This window comes from Oncorhynchus mykiss, chromosome 27 (assembly GCF_013265735.2).
Source record: "Oncorhynchus mykiss isolate Arlee chromosome 27, USDA_OmykA_1.1, whole genome shotgun sequence".
Taxonomy (NCBI): domain Eukaryota; kingdom Metazoa; phylum Chordata; class Actinopteri; order Salmoniformes; family Salmonidae; genus Oncorhynchus; species Oncorhynchus mykiss.
The window spans coordinates 12550402-12569634 of NC_048591.1; the positions used below are offsets into that span (position 1 = coordinate 12550402).

Sequence of the window (19233 nt, forward strand, 5' to 3'; positions counted from 1 at the left end):
AGGGGAGAGAGGAAGAGAGAGGTAGGCAAGGGGAGAGAGAAAGATGGAGAGGAGAGAAAGAAATATAGAGTGTGGGAGGAGAGGGGAGAGAGAAAGAGAGAGGGAGGAGAGGAGAGAGAGAAAGAGAGAGGGAGGAGTGGGGAGAGAGAGAAGGATAGAGTGAGGGAGGAGAGGGGAGAGAGGAGGATAGAGTGAGGGAGGAGAGGGGAGAGAGAAGGATAGAGTGAGGGAGGAGAGGGGAGAGATAAGGATAGAGTGAGAGAGGAGAGGGGAGAGAGAAGGATAGAGTGAGGGAGGAGAAGGAGAGATAAGGATAGAGTGAGGGATGAGAGGGGAGAGAGGAGGATAGAGTGAGGGAGGAGAGGGGAGAGATAAGGATAGAGTGAGGGAGGAGAGGGGAGAGAGAAAGAGAGAGGTAGGCGAGGGGAGAGAGAAAGATGGAGAGGAGAGATAGAAGTATAGAGTGAGGGAGGAGAGGGGAGAGAGAAAGAGAGAGGGAGGAGAGGGGAGAGAGAAAGAGAGAGGGAGGAGAGGGGAGAGAGAAAGATGGAGAGGAGAGAAAGAAATATAGAGTGAGGGAGGAGAGGGGAGAGAGAAAGAGAGAGGGAGGAGAGGGGAGAGAGAAAGAGAGAGGGAGGAGAGGGGAGAGAGCAAGAAGGATAGAGTGAGGGAAGAGAGGGGAGAGAGGAGGATAGCGTGAGGGAGGAGAGGGGAGAGAGAAAGATAGAGAGGAAGGAGAGGGGAGAGAGAAGGATAGGTGTGAGAAAGGAGAGGGGAGAGAGGAGGATAGTGAGGGAGTGGAGAGAGAAAGAGAGAGGGAGGAGAGGGGAGAGAGGAGGATAGAGTGAGGGAGGAGAGGGGAGAGAGAAAGATAGAGAGGAAGGAGAGGGGAGAGAGAAGGATAGGTGTGAGAGAGGAGAGGGGAGAGAGAAAGAGAGAGGGAGGAGAGGGGAGAGAGGAGGATAGAGTGAGGAAGCAGAAGGGAGAGAGAAGGATAGAGTGAGGGAGGAGAGGGGAGAGAGGAGGATAGAGTGAGGGGGGAGAGGGGAGGGGACAAGGGAGGAGAGGGGAGAAAGAAGGATGTAGTGAGGGAGGAGAGGGGAGAGAGAAAGAGAGAGGTAGGCGAGGGGAGAGAGAAAGATGAGAGGAGAGAAAGAAATATAGAGTGAAGGAGGAGATGGGAGAGAGAAGGATAGAGTGAGGGAGGAGAGGGGAGAGAGAAAGAAAGAGGGAGGAGAGGGGAGAGAGAGAGAAGGATAGTGAGGGAGGGGAGGGGAGAGAGAAAGAGAGAGGGAGGAGAGGGGAGAGATAAGGAGAGAGGGAGGAGAGGGGAGAGAGAGAAGGATAGAGTGAGGGAGGAGAGGGGAGAGAGGAGGATAGAGTGAGGGAGGAGAGGGGAGAGATAAGGATAGAGTGAGGGAGGAGAGGGGAGAGAGAAAGAGAGAGGTAGGCGAGGGGAGAGAGAAAGATGAGGAGGAGAGAAAGAAATATAGAGTGAGGGAGAAGGATATAGTGAGGGAGGAGAGGGGAGAGAGAAAGATAGAGAGGAAGGAGAGGGGAGAGAGAAGGATAGGTGTGAGAGGAGAGGGGAGAGAGAAGGATAGAGTGAGGGAGGAGAGGGGAGAGAGAAAGAGAGAGGTAGGCGAGGGGAGAAAGAAGGATAGAGTGATGGAGGAGAGGGGAGAAAGAAGGATAGAGTGAGGGAGGAGAGGGGAGAGAGGAGGATAGAGTGAGGGAGGAGAGGGGAGACAGAGGGATAGAGTGAGGGAGGAGAGGGGAGAAAGAATGATAGAGTGAGGGAGGAGAGGGGAGGGGACAAAGAAGGATATAGTGAGGGAGGAGAGGGGAGAAAGTAGGATGTAGTGAGGGAGGAGAGGGGAGAGAGAAGGATAGTGAGGAAGGAGAGGGGAGAGAGAAAGATAGAGTGAGGGAGGAGAGGGGAGGGGACAAAGAAGGATATAGTGAGGGAGGAGAGGGGAGAAAGAAGGATGTAGTGAGGGAGGAGAGGGGAGAGAGAAAGATAGAGAGAGGAGAGGGGAGAGAGAACGATAGAGAGAGGGAGAAGAGGGGATAGAGAACAATAGAGAGAGGGAGAAGAGGGGAGAGAGAACGATAGAGAGAGGGAGAAGATGGGAGAACAACACAGAGGACACAGGGCTGCTGAGAGCAGAGGAGAACTGAACTCAGAACGCCTGGAGGCTGTTTTCCAGACCTCCCTACCCCAGGCCTCATACCTCTTCATGCTGCCTCTTACCCTGTGTTTTGTTACAGGGCTTCATGCATTGGAACACACTCTAACATGCTGTCCACGAACACACACACGCACATGCACGCAGCCTAGACCTCACACACGCACAAGGACAGACACACACCTGGGCCGCGGTGGTTCTTCTCCATCCAGATGTAGCAGTTGCTCTGTGCCACGCCGGTCTGGGAGTCCAGGAAGGGCAGGCGCATGGAGCGCTCAGCACACAGGCGGGCATTGTAGCTGCGGCAGTGCTCGATGGCCTCTCTGTAGAACTCCTCGCCCAGACTGGCACAGACAGGATCAGGTGGCACACAACGGGCACAGGGAGGAAAGAGAGAGACACAGAGCCCTGTTAACCTAGGTCATTTCACTTCAGGACCCACATGTCGACATTGCATTATCCACACTCTACAGTGAGAACGTGAAGATGGAGAATCTGTTTTTCCAAAGTACAGTATCATTCTTCTGTCTCTCTCTGGGTCTGGCCGTGGGTTTCTCAGAAGACCTGGGCTGTGTGGTGCCAGGGCACGTAGAGACTCATCAGAAGGTCCTGGGCTGTGTGGTGCCAGGGCACGTAGAGACTCATCAGAAGGTCCTGGGCTGTGTGGTGCCAGGGCACGTAGAGACTCATCAGAAGGTCCTGGGCTGTGTGGTGCCAGGGCACGTAGAGTCTCATCAGAAGGTCCTGGGCTGTGTGGTGCCAGGGCACGTAGAGACTCATCAGAAGGTCCTGGGCTGTGTGGTGCCAGGGCACGTAGAGACTCATCAGAAGGTCCTGGGCTGTGTGGTGCCAGGGCACGTAGAGACTCATCAGAAGGTCCTGGGCTGTGTGGTGCCAGGGCACGTAGAGACTCATCAGAAGGTCCTGGGCTGTGTGGTGCCAGGGCACGTAGAGACTCATCAGAAGGTCCTGGGCTGTGTGGTGCCAGGGCACGTAGAGACTCATCAGAAGGTCCTGGGCTGTGTGGTGCCAGGGCACGTAGAGACTCATCAGAAGGTCCTAGGCTGTGTGGTGCCAGGGCACGTAGAGACTCATCAGAAGGTCCTGGGCTGTGTGGTGCCAGGGCACGTAGAGACTCATCAGAAGGACCTGGGCTGTGTGGTGCCAGGACACATAGAGACTCATCAGAAGGACCTGGACTGTCTGGTGCCAGGACACATAGAGACTCATCAGAAGGACCTGGACTGTCTGGTGCCAGGGCACATAGAGACTCATCAGAAGTGGAACGCACAAACAGTGCATGTAGTGAGTGACACATGAAAGGTGAGACACAGTGCTCTGAATGTGTGAACGGAGCGAGGAAATCAGCGTCGCCGAATGAGGTAGAATAGAACTGTTCACTGCTAGACAACATAATGTCAGTGGTGTGTGTGTGTGTTGTACATGTGGGCACTTGATGGTAAATATGTGTGTGTATCTGTAGTGTAAGTGAATGCAAGTCTATGTAGTACATGTGAACGCGGGTAACTGTGTATCCTGTAGAGTTTATTTAGTCTGTTATCTTGTGCAACCATCTCCTCCCCTGCCCCTCCTCCCCCCCCCCTTCTCCCTCCGCCTCCTCCCCTACTCCTCCTTACCTGTTCTTAATGACGGTTCCTCCAGACTGCCTGTGAACACAAAGATAGAGGGGCACTGTGAGTCACTGCCTTCCTCCTCTCCTTCTCTCCTTCCCTCCTCTCCTTCGCTCCTGTACATCACCGATGTTATTCCTGGTGCTTCTCTAACACAGTCACAACACCAAGGTTGCCAGCCATGGCAGACATTCAGTATATTGTTCATTCAGTGCATAGTATATAGGATCACAACCATACAACATACAGTATATAGGATCACAACCATACAACATACAGTATATAGGATCACAACCATACAACATACAGTATATAGGATCACAACCATACAACATACAGTATATAGGATCACAACCATAAAACACACAGTATATAGGATCACAACCATACAACATACAGTATATAGGAGCACAACCATACAACATACAGTATATAGGAGCACAACCATACAACATACACTATATAGGATCACAACCATACAACATACAGTATATATGAGCACAACCATACAACATACAGTATATAGGATCACAACCATACATTATATAGGATCACAACCACACAACATACAGTATATATGATCACAACCACACAACATACAGTATATAGGATCACAACCATACAACATACAGTATATAGGATGACAACCACACAACATACAGTATATAGGATCACAACCATACAACATACAGTATATAGGATCACAACCATACAACATACAGTATATAGGATCACAACCATACAACATACAGTATATAGGATGACAACCACACAACATACAGTATATAGGATCACAACCATACAACATACAGTATATAGGATCACAACCATACAACATACAGTATATAGGATCACAACCATACAACATACAGTATATAGGATCACAACAATACAACATACAGTATATAGGATCATGACCATACAACATACAGTATATAGGATCACAACCATACAACATACAGTATATAGGAACACAACCATACAACCAACATACAGTATATAGGATAACAACCATACAACATACAGTATATAGGATCACAGCCATACAACATACAGTATATAGGATCCCAACCCTACAACCAACATATGGTATATAGGATCAAAACCATACAACATACATTATATAGGATCACAACCGTACAACCAACATACAGTATGTAGGATCACAACCATACAACATACAGTATATAGGATCACAACCATACAACATACAGTATATAGGATCACAACCATACAAGACACAGTATATAGGATCACAACCATACAAGACACAGTATATAGGATCACAACCATACAAGACACAGTATATAGGATCACAACCGTACAACCAACATACAGTATTTAGGATCACAACCGTACAACCAACATACAGTATATAGGATCACAACCGTACAACCAACATACAGTATATAGGATCACAACCGTACAACCAACATACAGTATATAGGATCACAACCATACAACCAACATACAGTATATAGGATCACAACCATACAACATACAGTATATAGGATCACAACCGTACAACCACCATACAGTATATAGGATCACAACCGTACAAGACACAGTATATAGGATCACAACCGTACAACCAACATACAGTATATAGGATCACAACCGTACAACCAACATACAGTATGTAGGATCACAACCGTACAACCAACATACAGTATATAGGATCACAACGGTACAACCAACATACAGTATATAGGATCACAACCATATAACCAACATACAGTATATAGGATCACAACCATACAACATACAGTATATAGGATCACAACCGTACAACCAACATACAGTATATAGGATCACAACCGTACAACCAACATACAGTATGTAGGATCACAACCGTACAACCAACATACAGTATATAGGATCACAACCATACAACCAACACACAGTATATAGGATCACAACCGTACAACCAACATACAGTATATAGGATCACAACCGTACAACCAACATACAGTATGTAGGATCACAACCGTACAACCAACATACAGTATATAGGATCACAACCGTACAACCAACATACAGTATATAGGATCACAACCATACAAGACACAGTATATAGGATCACAACCGTACAACCAACATACAGTATGTAGGATCACAACCATACAACATACAGTATATAGGATCACAACCATAGAACATACAGTATATAGGATCACAACCATACAACACACAGTATATAGGATCACAACCATATAACCAACATACAGTATATAGGATCACAACCATACAACATACAGTATATAGGATCACAACCATACAACCAACATACAGTATGTAGGATCACAACCATACAACATACAGTATATAGGATCACAACCATACAACCAACATACAGTATGTAGGATCACAACCATACAACATACAGTATATAGGATCACAACCATAGAGCATACAGTATATAGCATCACAACCATACAACACACAGTATATAGGAACACAACCATACAACATACAGTATATAGGAGCACAACCATACAACAAACAGTATATAGGATCACAACCATACAACATACAGTATATAGGATCACAACCATACAACATACAGTATATAGGATCACAACCACACAACATACAGTATATAGGATCACAACCATACAACATACAGTATATAGGATCGCAACCATACAACATACAGTATATAGGATCGCAACCATGCAACATACAGTATATAGGATCACAACCACACAACATACAGTATATAGGATCACAATCATACAACATACAGTATATAGGATAACAACCATACAACCAACATACAGTATATAGGATCACAACCATACAACACACAGTATATAGGAACACAACCATACAACATACAGTATATAGGATCACAACCATACAACCAACATACAGTATATAGGATCACAACCATACAACATACAGTATATAGGATCACAACCATACAACATACAGTATATAGGATCACAACCATACAACATACAGTATATAGGATCACAACAATACATCATACAGTATATAGGATCACAACCATACAACATACATTATATAGGATCACAACCATACAACATACAGTATATAGGATCACAACAATACAACATACAGTATATAGGATCACAACCATACAAGACACAGTATATAGGATCACAACCGTACAACCAACATACAGTATGTAGGATCACAACCATACAACATACAGTATATAGGATCACAACCATAGAACATACAGTATATAGGATCACAACCATACAACACACAGTATATAGGAACACAACCATACAACATACAGTATATAGGAGCACAACCATACAACAAACAGTATATAGGATCACAACCATACAACATACAGTATATAGTATCACAACCATTCAACATACAGTATATAGGATCACAACCATACAACATACAGTATATAGGATCACAACCATACAAGACACAGTATATAGGATCACAACCGTACAACCAACATACAGTATGTAGGATCACAACCATACAACATACAGTATATAGGATCACAACCATAGAACATACAGTATATAGGATCACAATCATACAACCAACATACAGTATGTAGGATCACAACCATACAACATACAGTATATAGGATCACAACCATAGAACATACAGTATATAGGATCACAACCATACAACACACAGTATATAGGAACACAACCATACAACATACAGTATATAGGAGCACAACCATACAACAAACAGTATATAGGATCACAACCATACAACATACAGTATATAGGAACACAACCATACAACACACAGTATATAGGAACACAACCATACAACAAACAGTATATAGGAGCACAACCATACAACACACAGTATATAGGAACACAACCATACAACACACAGTATATAGGAGCACAACCATACAACAAACAGTATATAGGATCACAACCATAGAACACACAGTATATAGGATCACAACCATAGAACATACAGTATATAGGATCACAACCATACAACACACAGTATATAGGAACACAACCATACAACACACAGTATATAGGATCACAACCATAGAACATACAGTATATAGGATCACAACCATACAACACACAGTATATAGGAGCACAACCATACAACACACAGTATATAGGATCACAACCATAGAACATACAGTATATAGGATCACAACCATACAACACACAGTATATAGGAAGACAACCATACAACATACAGTATATAGGAGCACAACCATACAACAAACAGTATATAGGATCACAACCATACAACAAACAGTATATAGGATCACAACCATACAACATACAGTATATAGGATCACAACCATACAACATACAGTATATAGGATCACAACCATACAACATACAGTATATAGGATCACAACCATTCAACATACAGTATATAGGATCACAACCACACAACATACAGTATATAGGATCACAACCATTCAACATACAGTATATAGGATCGCAACCATACAACATAGAGTATATAGGATCACAACCACACAACATACAGTATATAGGATCACAATCATACAACATACAGTATATAGGATCACAACCATACAACCAACATACAGTATATAGGATCACAACCATACAACATACAGTATATAGGATCACAACCATACAACATACAGTATATAGGATCACAACCATACAACATACAGTATATAGGATCACAACCATACAACATACAGTATATAGGATCACAACCATACAACATACAGTATATAGGATCACAACCATACAACATACAGTATATAGGATCACAACCATACAACATACAGTATATAGGATCACAAACATACAACACACAGTATATAGGATCACAACCACACAACCAACAAACAGTATATAGGATCACAACCATACAACATACAGTATATAGGATCACAACCATACAACATACAGTATATAGGATCACAACCATACAACATACAGTATATAGGATCACAATCATACAACATAGTGTATATAGGATCACAACCATACAACATACAGTATATAGGATCACAACCCTACAACCAACATATGGTATATAGGATCACTACCATACAAGACACAGTATATAGGATCACAACCCTACAACCAACATATGGTATATAGGATCACAACCATACAAGACACAGTATATAGGATCACAACCGTACAACCAACATACAGTATGTAGGATCACAACCATACAACACACAGTATATAGGATCACAACCATACAACATACAGTACGTAGGATCACAACCATACAACACACAGTATATAGGATCACAATCATACAACATACAGTACGTAGGATCACAACCATACAACATACAGTATATAGGATCACAACCACACAACATACAGTATATAGGATGACAACCATACAACATACAGTATATAGGATCACAACCATACAACATACAGTATATAGGATCACAACCATACAACATACAGTATATAGGATCACAATCATACAACATAGTGTATATAGGATCACAACCATACAACACACAGTATATAGGATCACAATCATACAACATACAGTATATAGGATCACAACCATACAACCAACATACAGTATATAGGATCACAACCATACAACATACAGTATATAGGATCACAACCATACAACATACAGTATATAGGATCACAACCATACAACACACAGTATATAGGATCACAACCATACAACCAACATACAGTATATAGGATCACAACCATACAACATACAGTATATAGGATCACAACCATACAACCAACATACAGTATATAGGATCACAACCATACAACATACAGTATGTAGGATCACAACCACACAACATACAGTATATAGGATCACAACCATACAACATACAGTATATAGGATCACAACCATACAACATACAGTATATAGGATCACAACCATACAACACATAGTATATAGGATCACAACCATACAACATACATTATATAGGATCACAACCGTAAAACCAACATACAGTATATAGGATCACATCCATACAACATACAGTATATAGGATCACAACCATACAACATACAGTATATAGGATCACAACCATACAGCATACAGTATATAGTATCACAACCATACAACCAACATACAGTATATAGAATCACAACCATACAACATACAGTATATAGGATCACAACCATACAACATACAGTATATAAGATCACAACCATACAACATACAGTATATAGGATCACAACCATACAACATACAGTATATAGGATCACAACCATACAACCAACATACAGTATATAGGATCAACCATACAACACACAGTATATAGGATCACAACCATACAACCAACATACAGTATATAGGATCACAACCATACAACATACATTATATAGGATCACAACCATACAACCAACATACAGTATGTAGGATCACAACCATACAACATACAGTATATAGGATCACAACCATACAAGACACAGTATATAGGATCACAACCATACAAGACACAGTATATAGGATCACAACCGTACAACCAACATACAGTATATAGGATCACAACTATACAACATACAGTATGTAGGATCACAACCATACAAGACACAGTATATAGGATCACAACCATACAACATACAGTATATAGGATCACAACCGTACAACCAACATACAGTATATAGGATCACAACCATACAAGACACAGTATATAGGATCACAACCATACAACATACAGTATATAGGATCACAACCATACAAGACACAGTATATAGGATCACAACCATACAACATACAGTATATAGGATCACAACCGTACAACCAACATACAGTATATAGGATCACAACCGTACAACCAACATACAGTATATAGGATCACAACCGTACAACCAACATACAGTATATAGGATCACAACCATACAACATACAGTATATAGGATCACAACCATACAAGACACAGTATATAGGATCACAACCGTACAACCAACATACAGTATATAGGATCACAACCATACAACACACAGTATATAGGATCACAACCGTACAACCAACATACAGTATATAGGATCACAACCATACAACATACAGTATATAGGATCACAACCATACAACATACAGTATATAGGATCACAACCGTACAATATACAGTATATAGGATCACAACCACACAACATACAGTATATAGGATCACAACCATACAACATACAGTATATAGGATCACAACCACACAACATACAGTATATAGGATCACAACCATACAACATACAGTATATAGGATCACAACCATACAACATACAGTATATAGGATCACAACCGTACAATATACAGTATATAGGATCACAACCACACAACATACAGTATATAGGATCACAACCATTCAACATACAGTATATAGGATCACAACCATACAACATACAGTATATAGGATCACAACCATACAACATACAGTATATAGGATCACAACCGTACAACCAACATACAGTATGTAGGATCACAACCATACAACATACAGTATATAGGATCACAACCATTCAACATACAGTATATAGGATCACAACCATACAACATACAGTATATAGGATCACAACCATATAACCAACATACAGTATATAGGATCACAACCATACAACATACATTATATAGGATCACAACCATACAACACACAGTATATAGGATCACAACCATACAACATACAGTATATAGGATCACAACTACACAACATACAGTATATAGGATCACAACCATACAACACACAGTATATAGGATCACAACCATACAACATACAGTATATAGGATCACAACCATACAACATACAGTATATAGGATCACAACCATATAACCAACATACAGTATATAGGATCACAACCATACAACATACATTATATAGGATCACAACCATACAACACACAGTATATAGGATCACAACCATACAACACACAGTATATAGGATCACAACCATACAACATACAGTATATAGGATCACAACCATACAACACATAGTATATAGGATCACAACCATACAAGACACAGTATATAGGATCACAACCATACAACCAACATACAGTATGTAGGATCACAACAATACAACACACAGTATATAGGATAACAACCATACAACATACAGTATATAGGATCACAACCATACACGACACAGTATATAGGATCACAACCATACAACCAACATACAGTATATAGGATAACAACCATACAACATACAGTATATAGGATCACAACCATACAACATACAGTATATAGGATCACAACCATACAACATACAGTATATAGGATCACAACCATACAACATACAGTATATAGGATCACAACCATACAACATACAGTATATAGGAGCACAACCATACAACATACAGTATATAGGAGCACAACCATACAACATACAGTATATAGGATCACAACCATACAACATACTGCTGTACAGTACATGCGTGTGTCATCCATACTATACCGCTGTACAGTACATACGTGTGTCATTCATACAGAATACTGCTTTACAGTACATATGCGTGTCATCCATACAGTATACTGCTGTACAGTACATACGTGTGTCATCCATACAGTATACTGCTGTACAGTACATACGTGTGTCATCCATACAGTATACTGTTGTACAGTACATACGTGTGTCATCCATACAGTATACTGCTGTACAGTACATATGTGTGTCATCCATACAGTATACTGCTGTACAGTACATTTGTGTGTAATCCATACAGTATACTGCTGTACAGTACATATGTGTGTCATCCATACAGTATACTGCTGTACAGTACATACGTGTGTAATCCATACAGTATACTGCTGTACAGTACATACGTGTGTCATCCATACAGTAGTATATAGGAAATATAGCACAAATTCCAGTGTAACAGACAAGACAGAATATTGGGACTGGCTACACCTCACACTCCATACTATACCATCAGACCCAACCTCTGCACTGGGGATTAGAGATGTTCTGGCTGGGCATTAAAAGGGATATGTTGTGACCCCCTTCCCTCCCTGGCAGTCCAACCTATGGTCACTCACTAGTGTTTCCTATGGGATGAGAGGAGGCCTGGATACCAGAGGACCAAATGTAACACACAGCAGGGAGCGACTGGAACAAGACTAAGGGACTTAGACTATGTCCCAATCTGCACCATGTTGCCTAATAGTGCACTGCTTTTGACCAGGGCACTATATAGGGGATAGTCTGCCATTTGGGCTGAAGCTTAGCCATGGTGGTAGCAGGGAAATCAGTTCAACTGAGGCTGAGTGGTGCTGGGTGGGGGGTAGTGGATGATGTGGTTGTGTATGGAAGTGGGATATTCTTCACGTACTGTTCCACTGTCCTGTTGGCGTTCCACAGCAGAGCTTCGATGACGGTGGAAACATCAGGGTAATCACTAGATATGTGTCATTCTTCAAGATGACAACACAGACATAATGTTTCCCATCAATCTTCCTGTTTAGACAAAACCCATGGATACGCTGGCCGGGGAGAACGCACACGTCCCCACAAATAAATACCCCTAAATGCAAAAGAGGCAGAAGGACACACGGGCACGCCGCGTGCACACATACGCACGCAAAGCTATGCACCCAGCTTTTAAAATATTAAGCGTGCGGTGTGGAAATAGGCTTGATCTGAAAGGCTGCACTAGTCCTGCTAGGACAGGAACGGGCTGCAACGGGGTAAGAGGAGAGAAAACATTCAATATGCAAAGCAGCTATAACCCCGGAGGTTCCACCCTCTCCCTCCTCCTCTCCCTGCGCCCCTCTCTTCTCTGCACCCTTGCCCCCCCCCACACACACTCCCCAATTCATCCCTTCCCCCACCCTGTCACCCTGGCGCTGCCATTCGAGCTATCGGAATAAGTCGGCCCTTTCAACAAGAAGTTGACAGCTGTAGAAAATGGCTGCTTTCAGTTTGGTCGCTTCTGCCTGCAATCTCATTACATTACGCCGCGGCTGTTTGCCCTTGAAGGTTTAAAAAAAAAAAAAATTAAATTTAAAAAAAAAAAAAACTATTTGGGGTTAGTGGAAGCTAGGCTGGAAGAGCTGAATATATATACCACATCACCAGGGAAACCAGGCAGAGACAGACATGACCAAGCTTCTCTATTCTGTCCACTGTCAGCATCCAGAGAGTCCTTCTACCAGTGGCCTACTACAACATGGAGGAGCTGAGGGCCTGTACTGGTGGTCTGGCCTGCTTTCAGCTCCGGGGGCTTAGCAGGGACTCTGTGAGGCAGGCTGAAGTGGACAGGAAAGGCACGGCTATGTTTCACCGAGGGGGGAAATAATTGATCAACTCTATGGCCACAAGCATGGAGGAGGAAGCTGTTTCAGCAACGTAACTCTATGGCCAGTGTAGTTCTAAACAAGCGGAGCACAGCGCTGCTAGATAGGGTGGACCCGTGTGAGATGACCATCCATCAGCAGCCCTACACAATCAGAACTCTGGATGCAGCCGGAAACAAAACCGTACTAAACCACACAGATAGTACACAAGGATAGACACGTTAGCAGGTTTCAGACCAGTCACTGATCCAGACACAGACACAAAAACACACAAAGAAGGAGAAAAGCCTGGAGCATCGAGTGCCTTTTTTTTTACAATCTTAAACCTACAGAGCATCTCGACACCAGGCAAACAGAGGGGAGCGATTGGTCCAAACAAAAAGCAGAGCAGAGAAAGGAGCATATGGCTGGGAGCACACACACACACACACACATACAGACACACACACACACACACACACACACACACATAGACACACACACATAGACACACACACACACACACGCACACACAGACAGACACACACAGACACACAGACACACACACACACACACAGACAGGCAAACATACAACCCTCCAAGATAGCACAACCCCCCCACCGTAACGCCCTCTATAACCCAGTTTCTAAGGCATTGGAAGCAAGAGCAATAAACTGCAGTCCACAGAATGACACACCTACACACAGTACATGCTACGAACACAATTTACAAACTACAATACCCAGAACTCCAACCCCTGACCACTCTCCAATTAGCCTCAATTAGCAGTGGCTTGAATGAAAGAGAAACAGAGGGCTCCACCTAGAGGGAAAGTCAGGTCATTGGAAAATGAAACCTCACCATGTAAAATATGAACCAGTCATAAAAACCAAGCTACAATTACAAAATGGCAATTAGGAAAAGGGATGACTTCCTAATGGTGATTTCTAACTTGGTGATGTACGCATAATGACGCTGCAAGAGAAATGGCATGGCGTTGAGCTGATGGATTATCAAGGAAGGATGATTTCACATCACGTAGGCCTACAGGAGACAGCTACGTACACAAAAGCACTCTCTCTATCATAAGGTTTGAACCAATATGTTCAACACACACATATGGGGGAGTGGGTTGTGTGTGTGTGTGTGTGTGTGTGTTTGTATGTGTGTGTGTGTGTGTGTGTGTGTGTGTGTGTGTGTGTGTGTGTGTGTGTGTGTGTGTGTGTGTGTGTGTGTGTGTGTGTAGATGGCCAGGTGTGTAGACCTGTGTGTGTGTGTTTGTGTGTGAAGGCAGCAGTGTGGTGAACAGCCTGTAGACTAGCCTTCGGACCATGGTCATAGGCCTTCAGTACTGATGCTTTACTGCTCTGGTCCACACAGCACAGCAGTGTGAGGCAGGCTCTGCCTTGCCTGGTGGAGGAAAGGCAATCTGTGCACCCATCCCCCCACACCCAGTCTGCAGATTACACTATGCAATATCACCCTTACCCATTCCACCTCCTCCATCTCTCCCCCCCCCCACCCTCTCTTTCACAGTACCCAGAGAAATGATTTATCTCTGTTTCTACCCCTCTACAGATGTGACTGCCTTTTCTTGGTCTCTCAGTACTCTCAGTAATGTTTGCTGTGCTGCTGAGGACTAGGAGGTGTAAAGCTATAGGCCTGGTGTAGTGAGCAGATCAGCCCAGAACTGAACAGCAGACACCAAACCCAGCCGCTGCCTCACACGCCCAGCCAGACCCTGAAAATGAGGGCCGACATGTACGAGCTGCAGAAAATACATACTTAGCAGTATTATCAAACCATGTGAGGGCAAGAGTTGAATGTACATTACAGGAAGGAGATTAATTCCATCCAAACATAATCAACTGTAGCCTGTATGCATTGCGTCCACCCAAACTCACTCTCCAACTGTTGACAGTGGATATACTTTGTGCATAATAAAAACAACGTACACAGACAAGCACAACGACTTGTCACTTTGGGAGACGGCTTCGACGTCGCTATGTAGCATGAAACCTAGGCCTTTTTCATGGCTAGGATGACCATCGGTGACAATGCTGTGATGGCGTGTGTGTGTGTGTGTGTGTGTGTGTGTGTGTGTGTGTGTGTGTGTGTGTGTGTCTATGTATGTACAGTGGGGCAAAAAAGTATTTAGTCAGCCACCAATTGTGCAAGTTCTCCCACTTAAAAAGATGAGAGAGGCCTGTACATTTTCATCATAGGTACACTTCAACCATGGCAGACAAAATGAGAAGAAAAAAAATTCAGAAAATCACATTATAGGATTTTTAATTATTTTTTTTGCAAATTATGGTGGAAAATGAGTATTTGGTCAATAACAAAAGTTTATCTTAATACTTTGTTTTATACCCTTTGTTGGCAATGACAAAGGTCAAACGTTTTCTGTAAGTCTTCACAAGGTTTTCACACACTGTTTCTGGTATTTTGGCCCATTCCTCCATGCAGATCTCCTCTAGAGCAGTGATGTTTTGGGGCTGTTGCTGGGCAACACGGACTTTCAACTCCCTCCAAATATTTTCTATGGGGTTGAGATCTGGAGACTGGCTAGGCCACTCCAGGACCTTGAAATGCTTCTTACGAAGCCACTCCTTCGTTGCCCGGGTGGTGTGTTTGGGATCATTGTCATGCTGAAAGACCCAGCCACGTTTCATCTTCAATGCCCTTGCTGAAGGAACGAGGTTTTCACTCAAAATCTCACGATACATGGCTTCATTCATTCTTTCCTTTACACGGATCAGTCGTCCTGGTCCCTTTACAGAAAAACAGCTCCAAAGCATGATGTTTCCACCCCCATGCTTCACAGTAGGTATGGTGTTCTTTGGATGCAACTCAGCATTCTTTGTCCTCCAAACACGACAAGTTGAGTTTTTACCAAAAAGTTATATTTTGGTTTCATCTGACCATATGACATGTGTGTGCCTCTCTCATCTTTTTAAGTGGGAGAACTTGCACAATTGGTGGCTGACTAAATACTTTTTTGCCCCACTGTATGTATGTATGTATGTATGCATGTACAGTGCCTTGCGAAAGTATTCGGCCCCCTTGAACTTTGCGACCTTTTGCCACATTTCAGGCTTCAAACATAAAGATATAAAACTGTATTTTTTTGTGAAGAATCAACAACAAGTGGGACACAATCATGAAGTGGAACGACATTTATTGGATATTTCAAACTTTTTTAACAAATCAAAAACTGAAAAATTGGGCGTGCAAAATTATTCAGCCCCCTTAAGTTAATACTTTGTAGCGCCACCTTTTGCTGCGATTACAGCTGTAAGTCGCTTGGGGTATGTCTCTATCAGTTTTGCACATCGAGAGACTGACATTTTTTCCCATTCCTCCTTGCAAAACAGCTCGAGCTCAGTGAGGTTGGATGGAGAGCATTTGTGAACAGCAGTTTTCAGTTATTTCCACAGATTCTCGATTGGATTCAGGTCTGGACTTTGACTTGGCCATTCTAACACCTGGATATGTTTATTTTTGAACCATTCCATTGTAGATTTTGCTTTATGTTTTGGATCATTGTCTTGTTGGAAGACAAATCTCCATCCCAGTCTCAGGTTTTTTGCAGACTCCATCAGGTTTTCTTCCAGAATGGTCCTGTATTTGGCTCCATCCATCTTCCCATCAATTTTAACCATCTTCCCTGTCCCTGCTGAAGAAAAGCAGGCCCAAACCATGATGCTGCCACCACCATGTTTGACAGTGGGGATGGTGTGTTCAGCTGTGTTGCTTTTACGCCAAACATAATGTTTTGCATTGTTGCCAAAAAGTTCAATTTTGGTTTCATCTGACCAGAGCACCTTCTTCCACATGTTTGGTGTGTCTCCCTGGTGGCTTGTGGCAAACTTTAAACGACACTTTTTATGGATATCTTTAAGAAATGGCTTTCTTCTTGCCACTCTTCCATAAAGGCCAGATTTGTGCAATATACGACTGATTGTTGTCCTATGGACAGAGTCTCCCACCTCAGCTGTAGATCTCTGCAGTTCATCCAGAGTGATCATGGGCCTCTTGGCTGCATCTCTGATCAGTCTTCTCCTTGTATGAGCTGAAAGTTTAGAGGGACGGCCAGGTCTTGGTAGATTTGCAGTGGTCTGATACTTCTTCCATTTCAATATTATCGCTTGCACAGTGCTCCTTGGGATGTTTAAAACTTGGGAAATCTTTTTGTATCCAAATCCGACTTTAAACTTATTCACAACAGTATCTCGGACCTGCCTGGTGTGTTCCTTGTTCTTCATGATGCTCTCTGCGCTTATAACGGACCTCTGAGACTATCACAGTGCAGGTGCATTTATACGGAGACTTGATTACACACAGGTGGATTGTATTTATCATCATTAGTCATTTAGGTCAACATTGGATCATTCAGAGATCCTCACTAAACTTCTGGAGAGAGTTTGCTGCACTGAAAGTAAAGGGGCTGAATAATTTTGCACGCCCAATTTTTCAGTTTTTGATTTGTTAAAACAGTTTGAAATATCCAATAAATGTCGTTCCACTTCATGATTGTGTCCCACTTGTTGTTGATTCTTCACAAAAAAATACAGTTTTATATCTTTATGTTTGAAGCCTGAAATGTGGCAAAAGGTCGCAAAGTTCAAGGGGGCCGAATACTTTCGCAAGGCACTGTATGTTAGACTAGCTGTTAGACTAGCATCTGCCAGTCTAACAGCTGGAACACATTGGGCTGTTGAGGGGGCTGTGGCGTTGTTCACCAGGAGCTGTCACACAAACACACACACACCCAGCAGGCCTGGACACACTACCATACACACACACACACACACACCCACACACACACACACACACACACACACACACACACACACACACACACACACACAGTGCTGATGTTAAGCTGATGCTGACACATCAACAGACAGCAACACAGACAGCTGCACCACTGTAGGACTATCGACCAGCTCATCTGTTAAAGTACCATGTCCCTGAGACAAATACAGCTTGGCATAGTGTGTGTGTAGGGCTGGGAGTCACCAGAGACCTCACCATGCAATATTATCACCATACTTAGGTGCCAATACCATATGTATTGCCATTCTCACCATTCTATATGTATTGTGATTCTCACCATTCTATATGTATTGCCATTCTCACCATTCTATATGTATTGTGATTCTCACCATTCTATATGTATTGCCATTCTCACCATTCTATATGTATTGCCATTCTCACCATTCTATATGTAT

At 42.7% G+C, this 19233-nt stretch overlaps 1 protein-coding gene across 1 annotated transcript in view; it reads right to left on the reverse strand.

Annotated features, from left to right (window-relative positions):
• Window positions 1-19233, reverse strand: part of LOC110507074 (zinc finger protein neuro-d4-like) — a 92120-nt gene that overhangs the window by 66623 nt on the left and 6264 nt on the right. The window contains exons 2-3 of the mRNA XM_036965272.1: window positions 3827-3856; window positions 2373-2533 (exon numbers count right to left, since the gene is read on the reverse strand). Coding sequence (XP_036821167.1) covers window positions 2373-2533; window positions 3827-3856 — 191 coding nt within the window. The remainder of the gene's footprint in view (window positions 1-2372; window positions 2534-3826; window positions 3857-19233) is intronic.